General features: G+C 51.5%; 1 protein-coding gene across 1 annotated transcript; it reads left to right on the forward strand.

The window, feature by feature from the left end:
- The first annotated feature begins 1,309 nt into the window (after positions 1-1,309).
- Positions 1,310-16,845, forward strand: CTSD (cathepsin D). Its single transcript, XM_066551759.1, has 9 exons — positions 1,310-1,561; positions 2,011-2,167; positions 4,373-4,496; positions 6,098-6,216; positions 9,737-9,936; positions 11,072-11,194; positions 12,356-12,500; positions 13,445-13,543; positions 14,103-16,845. Exons 1-9 carry the CDS (start codon positions 1,500-1,502, stop codon positions 14,262-14,264), a joined length of 1,191 nt encoding a protein of 396 aa, XP_066407856.1. The 5' UTR covers positions 1,310-1,499; the 3' UTR covers positions 14,265-16,845.
- Positions 16,846-17,193: the final 348 nt, after the last annotated feature.

A 17,193-nucleotide genomic window follows, 5' to 3' on the forward strand; every position in this document is an offset into this window, starting at 1 on the left:
GTGGCAGGTTTTCCTGAAGCCCCATCAGCTTGACCAAGATGGGGCAATTTGGAGAGCTTGTGGGACAAGATACAGCCCAGGGCAGAAATGCCCTCTAAAAATACTTGGGATGGATCACAGGTGGGGGGGTAGCATGCACCCAGGGCAGCAGGGTCCTGTGTGAGGCCATGGGAGGATGGAAGAGGCTTAGGGACGGAGTGTGGGAAGGAGTTGGTGCAAGTGAGGTGCTAGTGACATGACCCAGCAATTTTACAGAAGTTTCATGAACACGAATGTGACGGGAGACAGACAGGAACCTCATCACAAAGCTAGGGGTCCCCCACTCCAGCAGTGCCCAGCTTGTCCCACAGGCTGCTGCTTTCCCATCCCCACAACTACGCACAAGCAGAGCAAGAAAACAAACCATTCCAGTCCTCAGGACTTGGAAGGGAAAATGTCTGTAAATCCGATTTCATTTTTATTGTTTTTCTAGCAGGTCTCGTGGCTCTGTTTGAGCTCTGTCGCGGCAAACTGGGCAGAGATTAGCTGTGGCCTCCTGAGTTGGTGGTGTGGCACCTCTGAACCCTGTTACGACACTCTGGTGGTGGTGAAGAACCCATCCCAGTACTCAGTCTGCGTTTTGGGGAAAGGGCAGACCTCAGGGACTGCTGGTGACCTGTGTCCCCCCGGGCTCTGCCCTGCACCAGCATCGTTCTCGGTGGCTGCAGGTGGCACAGTACTACCACAGTGCATTTTGGGGGGGGCAGATATGGCTTGACATCCCCTCTCGGCGCTTCCCAAAAAAGCTGTGGCCTAGGATATGCCCATCTTCTCCAGAAACACCCAGCTCGGAGGGATTGGAGGGATGAGTCCCTCAAACTGGAGGTGTCCTGGGGCCAGGGAGAAACACAGGGCTGGGGAGCTGCCACGGCCCCCTGGGCAGGGGTGCACAGTGAAACACTGAACCCTGCACAGCGGTGACAGCGGGTGGCAGGGTGGCCCAGGCCCCTGAGCAGCCGAGCCCCGCGAGGAGCTGGGGGTCTGCTGCCTGGGGCTGTGCGTCCCCTCTTTCCACTCCCCTGGGGAAAAAAACTGCCAGATAACCTGGAAAGAAAAAAAAAAAAAAAAAGAAAAAAAACCAGCCCAGTAGAAGGAAGCTAAAGGCAGTCCAGAACGGGGCACGCGCGGCCGGGCAGGCATCTCGTGACTGATTTCATGGTGTTTATTCCCCTTTCCCGGGGGCTGAGTCACGGCCCGAGGCGCCGGGGGTCAGCCCGGGGGGAGCCGTGAGGCGGCGCCCCCAGCCCCGCGCCCGATCCCCGCTCCCCGCCCCGGCCCGCCCTCACGTGACGCCGCTGGTTGCAATTTTAGACCGTCAGCTGACTCCAGAAATCCGTGGAGAGGGGCCGCTCTGCCTACAAAAACAGGGACAGAAAGCGAGAGCGGCGTCGCGGCCTCTCAGCGTCGGGACCTCCAGCCTCTCACCCCTCGCCACCGCCGCCAGCAGCGCCATCGCCGCCATGGGCCTCCGCGGCCTCCTCCTGCTGCTCGCCCTGGCCGGGTCCTGCGCCGCCCTCATCAGGTGAGAGGAGGGGGTTCCTCAGGGGCTTCTGAGCCCTCCGGATTGCGAGGGACACGGGAGAAGCACCCCCGGTGCTGCTGCAGCGGTGCCCTCCGAGCTCCTCTCGCAGCCCTCCATAGCGGGTGGCTCCCCTCCATCAAAGCGAGGAGGGGAAGGTTCGGAACATCCCCCCCATCCTGAGCATGGAGGGGCCTCGCCCCAGCTTCCCCTACACCTGGTGACCCTCTGGCAGCCCGCCAGCCTTTCCCCCTGTCCCCTGGCTTTGGGAAAAACACCGACCGCAGCGCGGCGAGGGGGATCTGGCATAGGGTGCTGGCAGGAGCCCAAACCTCACCTACCTCGTACTGGCGCGTCCCCTGTTTTGAGTGGAGCCCTGCTGTCCCCCTTCCCTAGGTATCCCTGCCCTACACACCCCCTTTAACAGGTGTGTGTTTGCTGTCCCCACACAGGATCCCCCTGACCAAGTTCCCTTCCATGCGGAGGATCCTGAGAGAGGCGGGCAGTGAGATCCCAGATATGAATGCCATCACCGAGTCCATCAAGTACAAGCTGGGCTTTGCCGAGGAGGGTAAACCCACTCCGGAGATTTTGAAGAACTACATGGATGTGAGTAACAACCCCCCTGCAGACCATCCCCTGCACTGCAGCGGACCCCAGCACAATGTCACTTGTAGGGGTACCCATGTCAGGGGGGTGAGACATGCCAGCCTCCCACCATCCAGGAAAGCAAAGGAGGGAGAGATGTTGATCCTGTAGGACAGATTGATGCACCCCCGTGGCTTAGTGAGTGGGTACCAAAAGGTGTTTCCCATTATTACTAAACTAAAAATACTAATACTAGTAATTATAACAACAACAAACAACCCACTGCCACCCAAGCAGGAGCTTTTCAGTTTGTGACCTATTTCCTTTCCCCTTTGTCACTAATTAACAATCATAAATAGGGGCCTGCTCACTTACAATCCTTCCTAGCATCTTCTGGCCATTTAGACTCTACTTTTGGCAAGACAGGGGCATAAAAATCATGCTCCACTCCTTGAGAATGCTAGCTTACTATGGTCCTGGGGATGCAGGACCCTTCCTCTCAGTATCCTTCATCTTTCACACTGCCCTGGGAAAAACCACCCTTTATCTCTACTTTCTTGTCAGCAACTTAGGGAGCAAAGCCAGCTGGGTGGTGGCAGAAAGAGAAGCCAGATAAAGGGCATGAAGTTTGCCCTTGCCCTGCTGCCAGACACGTGTGGGGTTTACTATTTCAGGGTTCCTTACCGGGCAGTGTAGGATATGAGCATTGGCTGGCAGAATAAACCTGGGCCCAGGTATTTAGGCATTAATTCAGCGTATGTTTCCCTGCTGCCCTTCCCCAGCGGCTCTTGTCACCCAGCCAGGGCCCTCCTGTCCTGGGAAGGGCCACCGGTGTTTCAGTTGGCAGTGTTGAAAGGCAGGGCGAGCGGTTGTGTCACGGTGCTGTCTCTTGCAGCCACTGCTCAGACCGCCACTCAGGGCAGCACTGTTTTCCCTTGTCACAGAGGCACCAATCCAACCTGTGGTGGCAGATAAAGGACAGCTGAGTCCCTCCCAGCCTGGCTGAGAATACTTTTGCTGCCAAATGAATTCTCGGGACAAACCCCACTAGCCTGTGTGCTTCCTGCCCTGGGACCCTCCATGGGTTTATGTATGTGACAAACGGAGCCCCTGTACTGGGGGTTAATTTTCTAGCCCCAGCAATAATTACAGAACCACTGGAAGCAAGTGCTGCCTCCCCATTATGGCTAATTGCAATGTTGCAATGGATTGTTAATTACTTAGTGAGCGAAGCCTTGCAAACTGAGCGCACAGAAGGTGAACAGCTTTGATAATCCTGTTTTCTTCCCTTCCCCCCTTTCCCCCCTCTTAATTAAGTACACTTGGGGTTTGGAAAGGCTACTGGCTGACTTCCCTTGCTTCTCCAGCTTTCTCTCCAGAACCCTGAACCAGCTGCTCCCCAGGCAGGACACAGCTCCCTGCCTGTTTGGGAGGACTGGGGAAAAATGAGTCCATGTAGCACCTGCCTATCATTCTCTCTCTTCTGTGGAGAGAAGGATACTTTGCCAACAACTCAGCCATTCCGGTTTCTTCCAGTCCCAGCAGAAATGTAGTCTTAGAGAAAAGGTGTATCCATCAGTTACCTGTGCTACAGGGACTTCTCCCAGTCTTTCACCCTGGAGGCCTAAATCCATCTCTGGTGGTGCTGCTCATGCTCTTTGCTCCCACCACTCCTCCAGTCTTCCACCTCTCAAGACTGAGCATTTGTTTATCCCCCCCCATTCCCAGAGCTCACCAGGAGGCACCAAAACCTCCAGCAGCTGTACCTCCACCTGCAGTGGGCAGTGCTGCTGCTTGCTGCAGCCCACAGTTTCTCTGCAAACCCATAAGCAAAGCAGCTTCCCAGCCAATTTCAGCTTTTCAATAACGCAGGTGTTTTGCTTGGCTTCCTTCCATAATTTTTTCTCATCCTTGTAGTGAACTGCATGTTAGCCTGCACACCTTCCCCCTTCTCTTCTTCTCTGTCTCCGTGCCCCAAATGTCCTCCCCCGCACGCACCCATCCCACTTGTCCTCAGTTTATCCTTTTCACACCCACTGTAATGAACACTGAAGGGGAACCTCCCTTCCAGAGGAAAAAGGCTGGGAACCCATCAGTGCCAAAACCAAGAGGAGGGCAATGTCTAGATAAGCTGATCCTCTATTCAACCCTAAGAGATTTTTTGATCTCTAATCCCTGCTTTTAGCCACCTGCCTCTGCTCAAGGCTCCCTTCTTCTGCTTTGCAGGCCCAGTATTTCGGTGTGATCGGTATCGGAACACCCCCCCAGAATTTCACCGTGATCTTTGACACTGGCTCCTCCAACCTCTGGGTGCCATCCGTGCACTGTTCCATACTGGACATCGCCTGCAGTAAGTGTCACAGGTGCCAGAAGCTGCTAAACAGCTTCTCCTTCCCTGCAAAATGCAGAGCCTTGCATTGCAAGAGGAGAAACTGAGGCAGCAGTGTGAAAGGACTTGCCAGAGGCTGATGGGCTTTTTAGGGCGAGAGCTAGAAATCCATCTTCCTGCATCCATCCTTCATTAGTCCTTTCCTGGGTTTTTTCTTTTCCAAGTAACTCCTATACAGGGCCAAATCTTCTCCACCAGCTTCAGCCCTACAGCAGGGGAGCAGCATCATCGGCTGTGATGTTTCTCCCCAAATTATAGACCAGTGCTGCTGTTATCCCATTGCACAAGGCTGACTTTTTAAAGTCAGCCTCTTGCCAGATCTGATACAAACTGTCCTAGTTTCTGGTTTATTGCTGCACAGAGCATGTGTGTGCATGTTTATGGAGTTATAATTAACGAGAGCCAGGTAGGCACAATGAAATGAGAATGACTTAGGGACTGCAAGTTTTTTTTTTATTCTGTGGCATTCCTATGCAATAAACTTCCACAGCTGAAGATGTCAAACACGGCTATGGCAAAATGCCATTCAAAAGTCGCTGGTTGTGCTGCTTTAGCAAAGTGGAGAAACCTGTGGAGTCAACAACTGCAACCATGAAAGGCATTCCACAGTGCTCATTGGGAGTAGAGTGGAAATTTGGACTTCTTGTAAAGACACCTTCTCTTTGCATATATGAAACAAGATTTAGGACACTGACAGGGTGGTGAGGTTCAGACCTGGTATGCCAAGGGGGTTCCTGATTTGTAGCAGGGAGATGGTTTCTCAAGGCAGTGCCTCGGGACATGCTGGGACCAAAGGGCTCATTTTATGAATATACAAGGAGCTTAAAACCTCCTGCCAGACGGGAATCCAAACTGGGACCCAGACAGCTTAGCTGGGAAACTCCTTGTGTAGCTCTGTCACTTTGTGCAGGGCTCGGCTGGTTCATCCTCAGCTGCTGTCTGCACCACTCAGCAGCCAGCCATGGGACTGCACTGGCCAGCTCGTGACTCGGGAGCAGTCTGGGGAGGAGGAATCTGCCTGCCCATAAAACCAGGGATATCCTACAGCTCCCAACCCAGCCAAGGGGAAAAGCAGCTTAGGTTAGGGGAAAGCCCTTCTCCTCTGCAAATAAAGGGATATTTTGAGTTCTTTCTGTACTAAAAACAATTTTTGAAAAATTTCCAGCTACTCCTAGTAAAAGAAACAGATAAGTCCATGAGGTGAAAACGTTCCTGCCCCGAGCAGACTATATTTAAAGCCACCCTGGTTCTCCATGGCATGTGGAGGGATACATTTTGCTCTGCTGACTAACACACCACACCAACCATATAACCTCTAGGCTTTTAATACCCAGTGGCCAAATCGGATTTAACAGCCTGAATTGGATCTGCCCACCTAATTCTCTAGACACTGGAAATGCTTTGTTAAGCAATCTGGGCTTGGCAAACCCTGGGTTCAGGCCCATCTTCTTATCATTGAGCGTCCATTTTGTCAGGATAACCTGGATGATGTGGGGTTTGGTTTTGGGGAACTGTAGGTGTAAAGGAGCACTAATGCTGTGTGTCCCCTTTCCCAACTGCAGTGGTGCACCACAAGTATGACTCTTCTAAATCCAGCACCTATGCGAAGAACGGCACCAAGTTTGCCATCCGCTATGGGACAGGGAGCCTTTCCGGGTTCCTCAGCCAAGACGTGGTCACGGTGAGTCACGACTGCCCCAGACTGCTTTCAGTAGAGAGCTCGGAGCTGTTAGATTTCAGTGGATCTCCTTCTTGAGTGTCCTACTCTTATAGAACATCCTTCAGTGCTGTGTTTCCAAGTGCTTTGAAATGATATGGTAATGATGTCTGTTAAGGTAGCAGTAACCATGGCAGGCTAAGAAGGGTGAAGATAGTAATCTGCAGGTCAGCAGGCTTGGAGTGGGGACTGCTCACATGGTGCCACTGCAAACATGGTTTCTGGCCATCCTTCCAACCCTTTTCCTGGTGACCCCAAAAACTTACCAGTCCAAGATATGCCAACACCACTGCACAGACTGCTGGTGGTGCCCAGCTTGTCCTTGGCCAATATCCACACATTAGCGGATGCCCACATGGGCAGCTGCCCATGTACAGACCAGAAAAGGTCTCTTTACTGCCCCATCCTGGTCTCACGTCACGAACTGGAGCTTATGCTTATAAAGGCTGGGGGACACCCTGGGGGTATTCAGTGTGCAGCTTGAGTTAGTTGTGTGGTGGTTGCTTCACAGTTTGCTTTTCAGCAAACAAAGCCTGAGCTTTCTGTCCTGTGAAGGACAAGTGCCTTTCATGACTTCCTCCCAGGTACAGATGCTCAGGAGAGTTTGCCAGCTGCCAAACATCAGGGGTGCATGTGCTCTCAGATTACTTGCTCTCCTGGCAGGGATCAGAGCATATGTTTGCTTTGCGGGGGGGAGAAACAAAGCAAAAGTTTTGAATAAGCACATAAATCTGGGGATTTGGAGGTTTCTGTTTAGGTTCAGCTGAAAAGTATTGGCTTACCAATTTCATCAGAATCAAAAAGTATCCAGGAGAAGCTTAAAGTGTGTGACTTGCAGGATGCACTCTTTAGCCCATTCTTACAGCATGAAGATTTCAGGCTAGCCTGGAAGCATCAGCTGTTGCCTCTGTGCTGCATCCAGAAATGCAGTAAGGCAAACAGCAAACTTCATTGTCCTTAGAAAGTGTGGGATTAATGCAAGGGCTGAAATGAGTCAGAAAGAAGATTGCCGTTTTTTCTCTTTTTTTTTGTTTGTAATTGTCACCCTAGTCCCTGTTTGCTGACTAGTTCTCCATTTCCCAGCAGCTCAGAGGAAAGATTTTGTGCCTCAGTTTGTTTGGGAAGTGGGGATAGCTCTTGTCAGACAGCACAGCTTGTACCATTTGTTTTCTGTCTGCAAGAAGAGAAACCTCTTGCATGGAGCTAAGCAATGTCCCAATTGTAATAGGCATGAGCAGGGGTGACAGAGGGTCAGGGACCTTCAGCTTGGACACATGGATGCATCCTCTGATGCACAACATGTTGTAGGCAAGCTCCCATTCAGGTATAATCTTGAAAGAAACACATTGAAATAACCTTCAGGGTGACCCTCTTGGCTCCAGCCATTCTGGTGGGTGGAAGCAGCCACAGCAACCTCTGGTAGCGCTGACATCTGACCAAAAGATGCTTGTTGGGTGGTAGTCCAGAGTCCCCCAGCCCTAATGGTTTTTTGAGAGGGTGATGAGCTCATGTCAAACATCCTCTCTCATTCTGTGGAGGAGCAATGCCCTGTAGCTCTGCACTCTGCAGGGCTGCTTGCTCTCCAAAGAGCAGCAGGTTCAGCCAGACCTCTGCTGCTCAGACATCTCATTTCTTTATCACAGCCCAACCTTGGGATGTCCTTCAAGGACAGCAGAGGAAACTGAGCTGGCCGTGGGGCACAGTGTCTCTCCCATGACTGCAGTGCAGATAGACTGCACAGATTACTTTCCTTGCCTCTCCCTTGTGCCTCTACATCCCAAGCCCTGGTGCCAAGCTGTGCCTTAGAGGCCCTCACCTCTTGGTCTGCCTTTGCCATCCAGTGCTTAACTGCTGGCTGAGGCCACCAACAAGGAGGCCAGGTGAGCTGTGGAGTGCTGACACCCGTCTGCAAAGAGCTGGAGGGTGGCCACCACACAGCCATTCACTGGTCATGATTTTTGGTTGCTCAGTTTCGGGGCAAGAGCCAGCCAAGAGACAGAGACAAAGGATCTGTGACCTGGCAGGAGCACTCTGCTAAAGATGGTCTTGGGTTTCAGCCCTGCTGTGGACCAAATGCAGGCAGGGTCTGTTGAGAATCCATGACTGGGCAGAAATCTGCCTCCCCCTTGGGATGTGCAAGCAGAGCAATATTCAAACAAACCTGACACTCAGTGTTATCAGTCCATTGCATTTTACTCTAAGTAGAAGCTTCACTGAACTCTCCAAGCCGCTGAGGATCAGTGGTGCCAAGGGGTGGCTTTTGTAAACCCGGGGTGTACAAGTGGGGCAGGCGCTGGCGAGCGGATGCGTTGCTGTGCGCGCTTTCCCCCACATCCTGCCCTGTGGCTTTTAGCTTTCGCAAGGCTCGATTGCCCTTTCCTAGTGCAGTCCTCCAATACCATTAAAGGCAGCACTGCTGTCCCAGCCTTGTGCTGTCTAGCCTGGGGGGATATTAGTAATTTACAGGGATCGTTATCTGCCATCAGGTAGGAGAGGCCAGCTTGTCAGTCCAGCCTGGCTCACTACAGGGCTGCTAGCTGCAGGCTGAGAGGCTGAAATTGTCCTAGTGTGGATGCTAAAATTGCCTCTGGTCAGCCAGAAGCTCACAAGCCTCCTGAACTGCTAGAGCCAGAAGCCAGCAGATGCATCCTGCTCCCCATCATCAGAACTATCCTCCTTTCTCTGGTCATCTTCTTTCTGGGGATCTGCCCTTGGAAGGCGTTTCAGCTTTCCAGTGGGGAATGCCAGTCCTTCTGAAGGCTGGCAAGGGAGATGACCTTTGAATTCTCAGTACTCTGCTTGCTATTTTCGTGCTTCATGCTCAACCTCACTTTCTTGTCTGGGTCTTCTCCGCTTTCACGGGAGGTCTCTGCAGGCTGGTTGCTCTTCCAAGAGATTCAGCAATATCCTCGGGATGTTTCTTATGGAGGGGAGATCACAGGGATAGTGGGCAGAGGTGGGAGGGATTTGTGCTCCCAGCCGAGGATGGGTGCAGCACCCAAGGAGGTAGGATACACAGATGACTTAGAAGATGTCCAGAGTGGGGAAGAAGATAAAAGGAACAGCACAAGAGCTTTTCAGACTGGGAGGAAATTATGAAGTAAGTGATAGAGGAGGAAATGGAGGAGGGACAAATGGATATGGGTCCTCTGTACTAAGAGGAGGGGCTGCAGAACAGCAAGGCCAGTGCTGGGACACTGCAAAAGGCTAAAGGGATTCTTCTTAAAAATATGCTGGGCTTTGCAGGGATTTGGGAGGTTCCACTGAGCCAGAGTTGCCAGTCTCTTCCCCTGACAAGAGTGGCACCAGGGTATCTGGTTTCTGCAGCTGCCTACAAATGCAGTGGTGGAAGCAGGCAGGAGTGTGGCAGCACATTGAGGGATGTGCTACAGCCTCTGTTCAGTGAGGGTCTGTTACCACCCACATCCCTTGAGTCGGTGTTCTTTACAATCTGCTTTTCCCTTCCCTCTCCATCTCCCCACAGTTTGGTGACTTGAAAATCCTGGATCAGACCTTTGGGGAGGCCACGAAGCAGCCAGGCATAACATTTGTCGCTGCCAAGTTTGATGGTATCCTGGGCCTGGCATTCCCAAAGATCTCTGTGGAGGGCGCCGAGCCTTTCTTCGATAACGTCATGAAACAGAAGCTGGTTGAGAAAAATATGTTCTCTTTCTACCTGAACAGGTAGTGTTGGGTTTGGTGGCACACCCCTGGTTGCGAGGGCAAGCCCAGTGGGCTTTTCTCTGTTTTCCAGTAGCACATCTGTTGTTTTACACTCTGGACAGCACTTCCCAGTTGGGGAAGGCACAGCAAGTTCTGCTTGCAGGAGCAGTCAGGACAAAATCTCTTACGTTTGCTGCTCTGAAGTAAGAAGAAGGGAAGTAGAAATGCAGTTCTTTTACTGATAAAAAGCTGGGTGGATCTGTGACCAGATTTCTTAACTGATGAATAGACAGAGGATGTTTCCAGAGGAAAGAGAAATAAAAATAAGCGGGGCTGTGTTCATGAGATTGATATTAGTGCAGTCCCTTTTGAGAGGTAAACAGCCCTAGTCTGCTGCCAAAATCTGTAAGCCATGTGGTCACCACCATGTCACCTCCCCAGCAAGGGTGCCCCCCATCAGTCATCACTAATGAGGGGGGCAGTGCTCTCTCACCACCCTGGGAGATCCTCCTCTGCAGCTGCCAGCACCTTCCCACCCACTGCTGCTCCCTGCAGGACACGCCATCACTTTCCTGGCACCACGGCAGCAACTCTGAACTACTTCAGCCCAAAAAGTAGCACGCCTGGGGCAGAGAGGGCTGCTGCTGGCCATTCAAGCACCAGCCCTCCCCCATCACCATATTTCTTCCCATCTGCTCAGCAGTGAGCTCTTATCTGATGGTAACCTTGAGGATTCATTCAAGGCTGCTGGTTGGCAGAGTTGAGTGCAGATAACCTAACCCTGCATCAGCTGTGTCCAGCCCTGCACAGGCACTTTTTACAAGCTGATTCAGGAAGTCCCTGTGTCAGTGCTTAGTTCCCCTTTGCCATCCCCCTTCCCTTCCATGAGTTTCTTCAGGTTTCTCTGAGAAAGTACCAGGTGAAAAGCTGCAGGATGCTTTGACTGGGCCAAAATATTCCTATTTCCCCATCCCAGCCTATTTCACAGTACCTGCCCTTATATTGATAGAATATAGCATGACATAATTTATCTGTCTCCAGTACTGTTAATGCTGTGCTTCACCTCCAAGCTCCCCAGCAGGTGTTTTGGGAGGCATTGAAGCAGGTTGTTCTCACCCGGCCCTTGATGTTCACAGGTTTGGTTGTTGTTTTTCAGAGATCCCTCTGGTGTCCCTGGCGGTGAGATGGTCCTGGGAGGGACCGACCCCAAGTATTACAAGGGCGAGTTCAGCTGGTTTAATGTGACACGCAAGGCCTACTGGCAGATCCACATGGACTCGTAAGTTCCCCATCCACCTAACTACATGCAGGGGTCACATGTGCTGACAGCACAGGCCTGAGGCTTCAGTGAGACCCTCCTCGAAAAGGAATCATCCCTGCAAAACATCCACACCAAAAAAAGCAGATTAAATCCCACCCTAGGACTGGATTGTTTGTCGCTGGAAGGAGACAAAAGGCAGAAGCCATAAGGAGATGTTCTGCAAAATCCTTTCCTCTTGTTTATGCCTTGACCCGTGACCTTTGAAAGGATGCCTGCTGCATCCCTGCAAAGCAGAGAAGAATGCCAGTGTGTCCTCCTTGCAGGCAGGGTGAGCCCCATAGATGAAGCCCCAGTTGTGCTCAGCTCTCAGCAAGGCCTGAGCTGCATGGCTGTCCTGCACACAGCTCCGGAGGAGCAGGATGAGGCCTCAGGAAGCCAGCCCTTGACTGAAGGGCACGGCGCAGCAATCAGCGCGCATTGTTGGAGGCACAGGGGAGGAGAGCAGGCTGAGCTGACGGCCGCCAGCCCCACGGTCTATTCTGAGCTCTCCCACGTGATGGGAACTTAAAAGTGCCCTGTGATCAGAGTGTGTCCTTTTCCTGGGAATTGCATCCCTCCCCAGCACAGCGTTTCAGTTCTCATTTTCCCCCAGAGCTGCAGCGTTGGCAGAGTATGGCAGACCCTTGGCGAGAAGGCTTTGTCTTTCTGCACTGCTGTGAAATGCAATGCGGGCGAGGAGGCCAAGCAGCTCCTGGCTTGCCTTTTCTCTGCACAGGAGCCCTTCCCTTGCCCATGGCTGTCACAGCACCCTTTTAACCCTTTTTTTCCTGCAGTAGCACAGTACTGTAAAAGTCCATAATTCTTTGTCCTTAGCTCTCTCCCATGTCCATTAGCTGTGGCACTAGCTCTGGAGTGCAGGTAGCAGGCAGGGTATGAGGCAGCATCCAGGCTCTCTGCAGAAATGCAGTTACACTTCAAGGCACCTGCTCAGTCACGAGCAGACAACAGAGAGCCAGGGGGTCTGTGCATTGAGTTGGTGCTGCATCAGTGTTTCTGAACATCTGTCCTTCCTGGATGGGTGTCTCTTACAGCCCTCCCTTGCCTGCCTGCACACTGCTTCCCGCAGCCTTCTCTGGAAGGCCTTTAAGGGTTGTCTAATGTCTGGGCATCTCTCCCCAGGGTGGATGTTGCCAACGGGCCAAGCCTGTGTGAGGGGGGCTGTGAGGCCATCGTGGACACAGGAACTTCACTCATCACTGGCCCCACTAACGAAGTGAAGAAGATACAGCAGGCCATTGGTGCAAAACCACTCATAAAAGGCGAGGTGAGTCCGGGCTGAAAATGTGGAGGTCTATGGCCATCACAGCACCTATGCTTGCACCCTACTTTGTACCCAAATGCTTGTTGAGACCTAGTCTTCTGCTCCCTCTCATCTTTGTTACCCAGGCTGTGCTCCTGGAAAAGCCACTGGCACAGCAGGGGCCCCTTCATCTCTTCACCCTGGGCAGCATGCACCGCCCTACTCATGCTCACGGTTAGAAAGCCCAGGTCCCATGAACTTTGGGAAGCTTTGAGTCTCTTCTGCCACCCATCTCTGGAAGGTGGAAGAGAAGGGATCTGAGGTGCAGCTGAGACGAAGGATTCACATTAATATTAGTCCAGAGACACTTTAATTAAAGTATATTTCATGAAAATGGCAACTCTTTGTATGAAAGTTTTCAACCATCAAAGCTAATCTCACAAGACTCTTTTCCCTCCCTAAAATTGTGGAAGAATATGGATTATAAAGACCCTGTAGAAAAAAATTGCCTGTTCTGAAAGCTCTCCCAAATCAGAGCCATGAGCATTTGTTGGGCTTTTCTGCAGTGTCAGAGACCCGAAGCTGCAGCAACAGTTGGCTTAGACCTGCCATCATCCCCGAGGCTTGCCATTGTTAGTGAAACTGGTTTTGTCTGTGTACTGAGCCACAGCTGCCTCTCCTCTGGTAAAAACCCTCAGCCATGCCACATCAGCTGTGGCACCCTAGGACTCAGCAGAGCCAAAAGCTGAATCCAACATCCTTTGGCTCCATGCCTATCCATAAAGCCCTCTTGCCCCTCAACTTGGAGCCCTAGGCAGGGAGCAGACTATTTATCCCAGCTCGAGCTTCTGCACTCTTAAGCTGAGCTGGTTTTAGGGAAAACCACAGCAAAGATGTGACTGTGCTCAAGGAAGACTGTGGGAGAGTGTGGGAGGTCCAATCTAAAGCCTTTACTGTTGCAATTTCAGTACATAATTCCCTGTGAAAAAGTGCCAACCCTGCCTGTCATCACAATGAAAATAGGAGGGAAGTCCTTCAACCTCACAGGAGAAAAGTATGTCCTCAAGGTACGTCCAGGCAGATTTTTCCGGCCTTATGCTTCTTCCCCAAGGCCTGGCTTTTGCTTCCACTGCAAAAAAAGAGAGCAGCCAAAGCAGTGCTGGAGCTGGTGCTCAGGAAGAAATCTGAAAGGTAGCAGGATGGTTAAGGAAGGGGAGGTAAGCTGTTGCATCACTTTCAACAAACATTTAGCTCTTTTCTGCTGCATTCTGGTGCCATGAGGCCAGCTTTATTATAGCAGAGGCCACCAGCCTGTCATTTAAGCCATCTGAATCAACTCACAAGGACCATCTTGTGCAGATCTTCACCAGTGGCTCTAATTCAGAGCTGTGTGGGCTGGGAGGTTTATGGCCATGTGCAGCTTTGCTTGATGCTTTAGTGCTTAAGGGAGGGGGAGCTGGGTTTGCAGTCACAGAAGCAGTGGGTTGGGGGTCACTTTTGCAATCTGTGGATCTCAGTCTGGGAGACGCTGAAGCAAAGGCAGCCTTGCAGATGTTCTTGCCAAGCCTGCAAGGTTGAGGAAAGGGAATGGCCTGCTTAAATTGAATCTCTCACTCTTCTTTCTAGATGAGTGCACAAGGAGAAACTATCTGCATGAGTGGCTTTTCAGGCCTGGACATCCCACCCCCCGGGGGCCCACTCTGGATCCTGGGAGATGTCTTTATTGGACCCTACTACTCCGCCTTTGACCGTGATAACAACTGTGTTGGCTTTGCCACAAGTGCCTAAACAGCTGCCCCCCACTGCCTCTGCCACACACACACTTAAACACACATGGGAGCTGTAGAGAAAGGTTACCAGTATTAGAAATCCAGTGAGTGGAAAGGAGAAAAAAAAAAAAAAGGAAAAAGAAATGGAACTAGATTTAAAACTACATGGAAAATAGTCATTAGTGCCCTGCTAGCTACTTTTTCCACTCTGAGTAAGTGGTGCTGGGAGGTCTCTAGCTGACAACTCCAGCTGGAGTAGTCCCTTGCTTTACTGCTAGGTCTTCCAGTAGTTCTTTTTGAGAATGATTCTCAGAGCTGAACAAGGCCCTCTCACATCTCCCAGCACTGGTGTCCTTCCTGGGGGGAGGGGGGGCAGCTGGCTGGAGCCAGCCCCTGGCACGTCTGTTCGTGCAGAGGGGCTGTGCTACAGCTCTTGGGTTTGGTCTTCTGCCCTGGGGGAGAGGGGACGAGGGCAGGCTGTCCTGCACATCAGTTCTTACTGCTTTTTCACTCATGAAGTGGGGGAGTGGATGGCCTGGGACAATCTGTCTTTATGACCCCTCCTTGGCAGGTTGAGGCAGTAACCAGTAGGTCATTTCTCAAGGAGTTTGTGCTGGTGTGGTCCTAGGGGAACATGTCCTGGGCTGCAGCAATGGGGAAGCATGGTAATGTGCCCAGAGGATGAGTTTCAGATCCTAAGGGCTGCGGTGGTGTGTTTTGTTCAGTGATGGCATTAGTGAGAGAGCTGGGAGGCATGGTGTCCACATCCCTGACATAATGGAACATGGGTTTGTAGGGGGGCTCTAGGCAGTGGGACTTTTCAGTCAGTATGAATATTAAGGGGGTCAAGATAGGTTATAATAGAGGTTACTTGAATTCAGGGCCATGAAGGTCCAGCCTTCTGCTGAGCAAAGTCATGTGGCACAAGTTCTCTTGAGTTTAGTGACCTTCTCCCAGGTTCCCCAAACAGCAGATCTTCCCAGCTTCAACCACAGCCAGTGAGCTGAGAATAATGTTTCCTGAAGCAACTAAGTGATCTACAGGCTGAAATCATACTGGTAAAATCTGTGTTTGTCAGCCACATAAGAGCTTTTGGAAACATGATTCACAGCATTTGGAACTCCCCAAAACTCAAGAGACAGTTGGCAGAACCAGCAAACCTCCTTGGCAGGAGGATGTCATGGTAGCTGCTGGACTTACATTCACTTTCCCTGCTGCCCTGTCCCAAAATCCAACTGCCTTTAACACCCTCTGTATCTGCTTTCCACTTCACTAACGCTGGTGAGGTCTGTTCATGTCCAGCTGTGTTGCAGAGAGAGTGAGGCACAATCCTGCTTCGGATTTAGCTGATTTAGCTGTGCACACAGATCCTCCCAGAGAACCGGGGTCTGCGCATGCGGAGCCACTTGCTGGGCTGGCACTGGTAGGCAAACACTGGTGGAGCTGGGAGCATGATAAAATTAGTTTTAAGCAGTACTGGAAAGCAGAAGAGAGCCTGCCAAGAATCCCAGCCCCTGTGCTGGGAGTAAAAGACTCTCTTCATTTTCCCAGTGTGCTGGATCAGGTCCTAAAGTTAAGGGAGTGGCAGCAGATAAGGAACAAAGCTTGGAGTGGCAGAAAGATAAGATCAGTAGCGGCCATGACCTCAAACCAGGCTAAACAGATGGCAAAATCCTGGCTACCCAAAATTCACTGAATCCTGCCAGCAGTAGCAGTGGGGCCAAGAAATTGGAAAGGTCTTTGGGCAGTGAGAGAATAGAAAGTTTTGCCCAGTGGAATAAGTTTGGCATTATAACCGTGCTTCACCTTGGGGGGGTCTGGCATGGACAGTGGGGACAGGCATAGGCACACATGGGACACATGCTTTGTCCCCTACAACCCCAGATGTGACAAATGCTGCTCCCCAAAGCTTGCTTCTGCCTCCTCATAATCTTCACCTGAAGCTCTGCATCTGGACACCAAAGGACATCTGTTTTAGACTGGTCAGAGAACAGTAGCATGTTACCAAAAAAAAAAAAATCTTCAGTAGCTGCTCCAAAATTAGCAAATATTCAGCACCTCTCCAGAGATCTTCAGTTTCACACCAGTTAAGTGCTCTGAGCTCCTCCAAGTTCTGCTACATCCTTTCCCAGCCCCGGGATTTCTTCAGCATGGGAAGACAGAGTTGGCCTCTCGGGTACCTGCTGAACAGACCTGATGTGGAGGCTTGACATGGACCTGGCAGTGGCTTTTGAACATCTTCAGCATCAGATTGAAGTGGGATGTGCAGCACAGCTCCAGACGGAGCCCTTGGGCCGTGGCTGTGCTGGGCGTGGTCCCAGCACAGTGACTCCAGGGGGGCCGGGATCTGTCAGCAGGCAGGAGGCAGCTGCCTGGGAAAGCATGGCCCAGAGTGATGCTCTGAGTGACACACTGTAGGATAGGCTGGAGGGCCAGTTCACTGCAGCCTTCCCTGAATAGGTCTCCTCTCCCTGTTCTGTTATTTGCATTTTTAAACCCATCTCTAATCGTGTGACTGGTTTTTTAAAATTATTTTGCTGTCAGAATTAATTGTCTCTTCACAAAAAATTGAACAGAAAATACAGTATTTTCCCCGTTAACTCTGAGAGTGGTCATTCTTTTGCAGTTTTAGATGCCAGACTTTGTGGGTGTGCAGAGACTGTGTCTCCCTGACCTATTGTCCCTGGACATCTGGTCACCCTCTTGTGTGGACTCCTGTGTGTTTCAGAAGGGCTTCTCCCCTTCTCCCTGATAAGGAAACATGCTAGACCCTGTTGGATTTGTCTTTTTCAATGGATTAAAACATAACCTCTGCAAGGTGACATGACAATGCCGCCTGCCTGACCCAGCCCCACTGGGGCAGCAGGCACTCCCAGTGTCCATGCTGGCCTACAGCCTTCTCCTGGGGCCACACCTCCCCAGCTGAGTATTGCCAAGGGTAGTCCGTT

Source organism: Molothrus aeneus, chromosome 6 (genome assembly GCF_037042795.1).
Source record: "Molothrus aeneus isolate 106 chromosome 6, BPBGC_Maene_1.0, whole genome shotgun sequence".
Lineage (NCBI taxonomy): Eukaryota > Metazoa > Chordata > Aves > Passeriformes > Icteridae > Molothrus > Molothrus aeneus.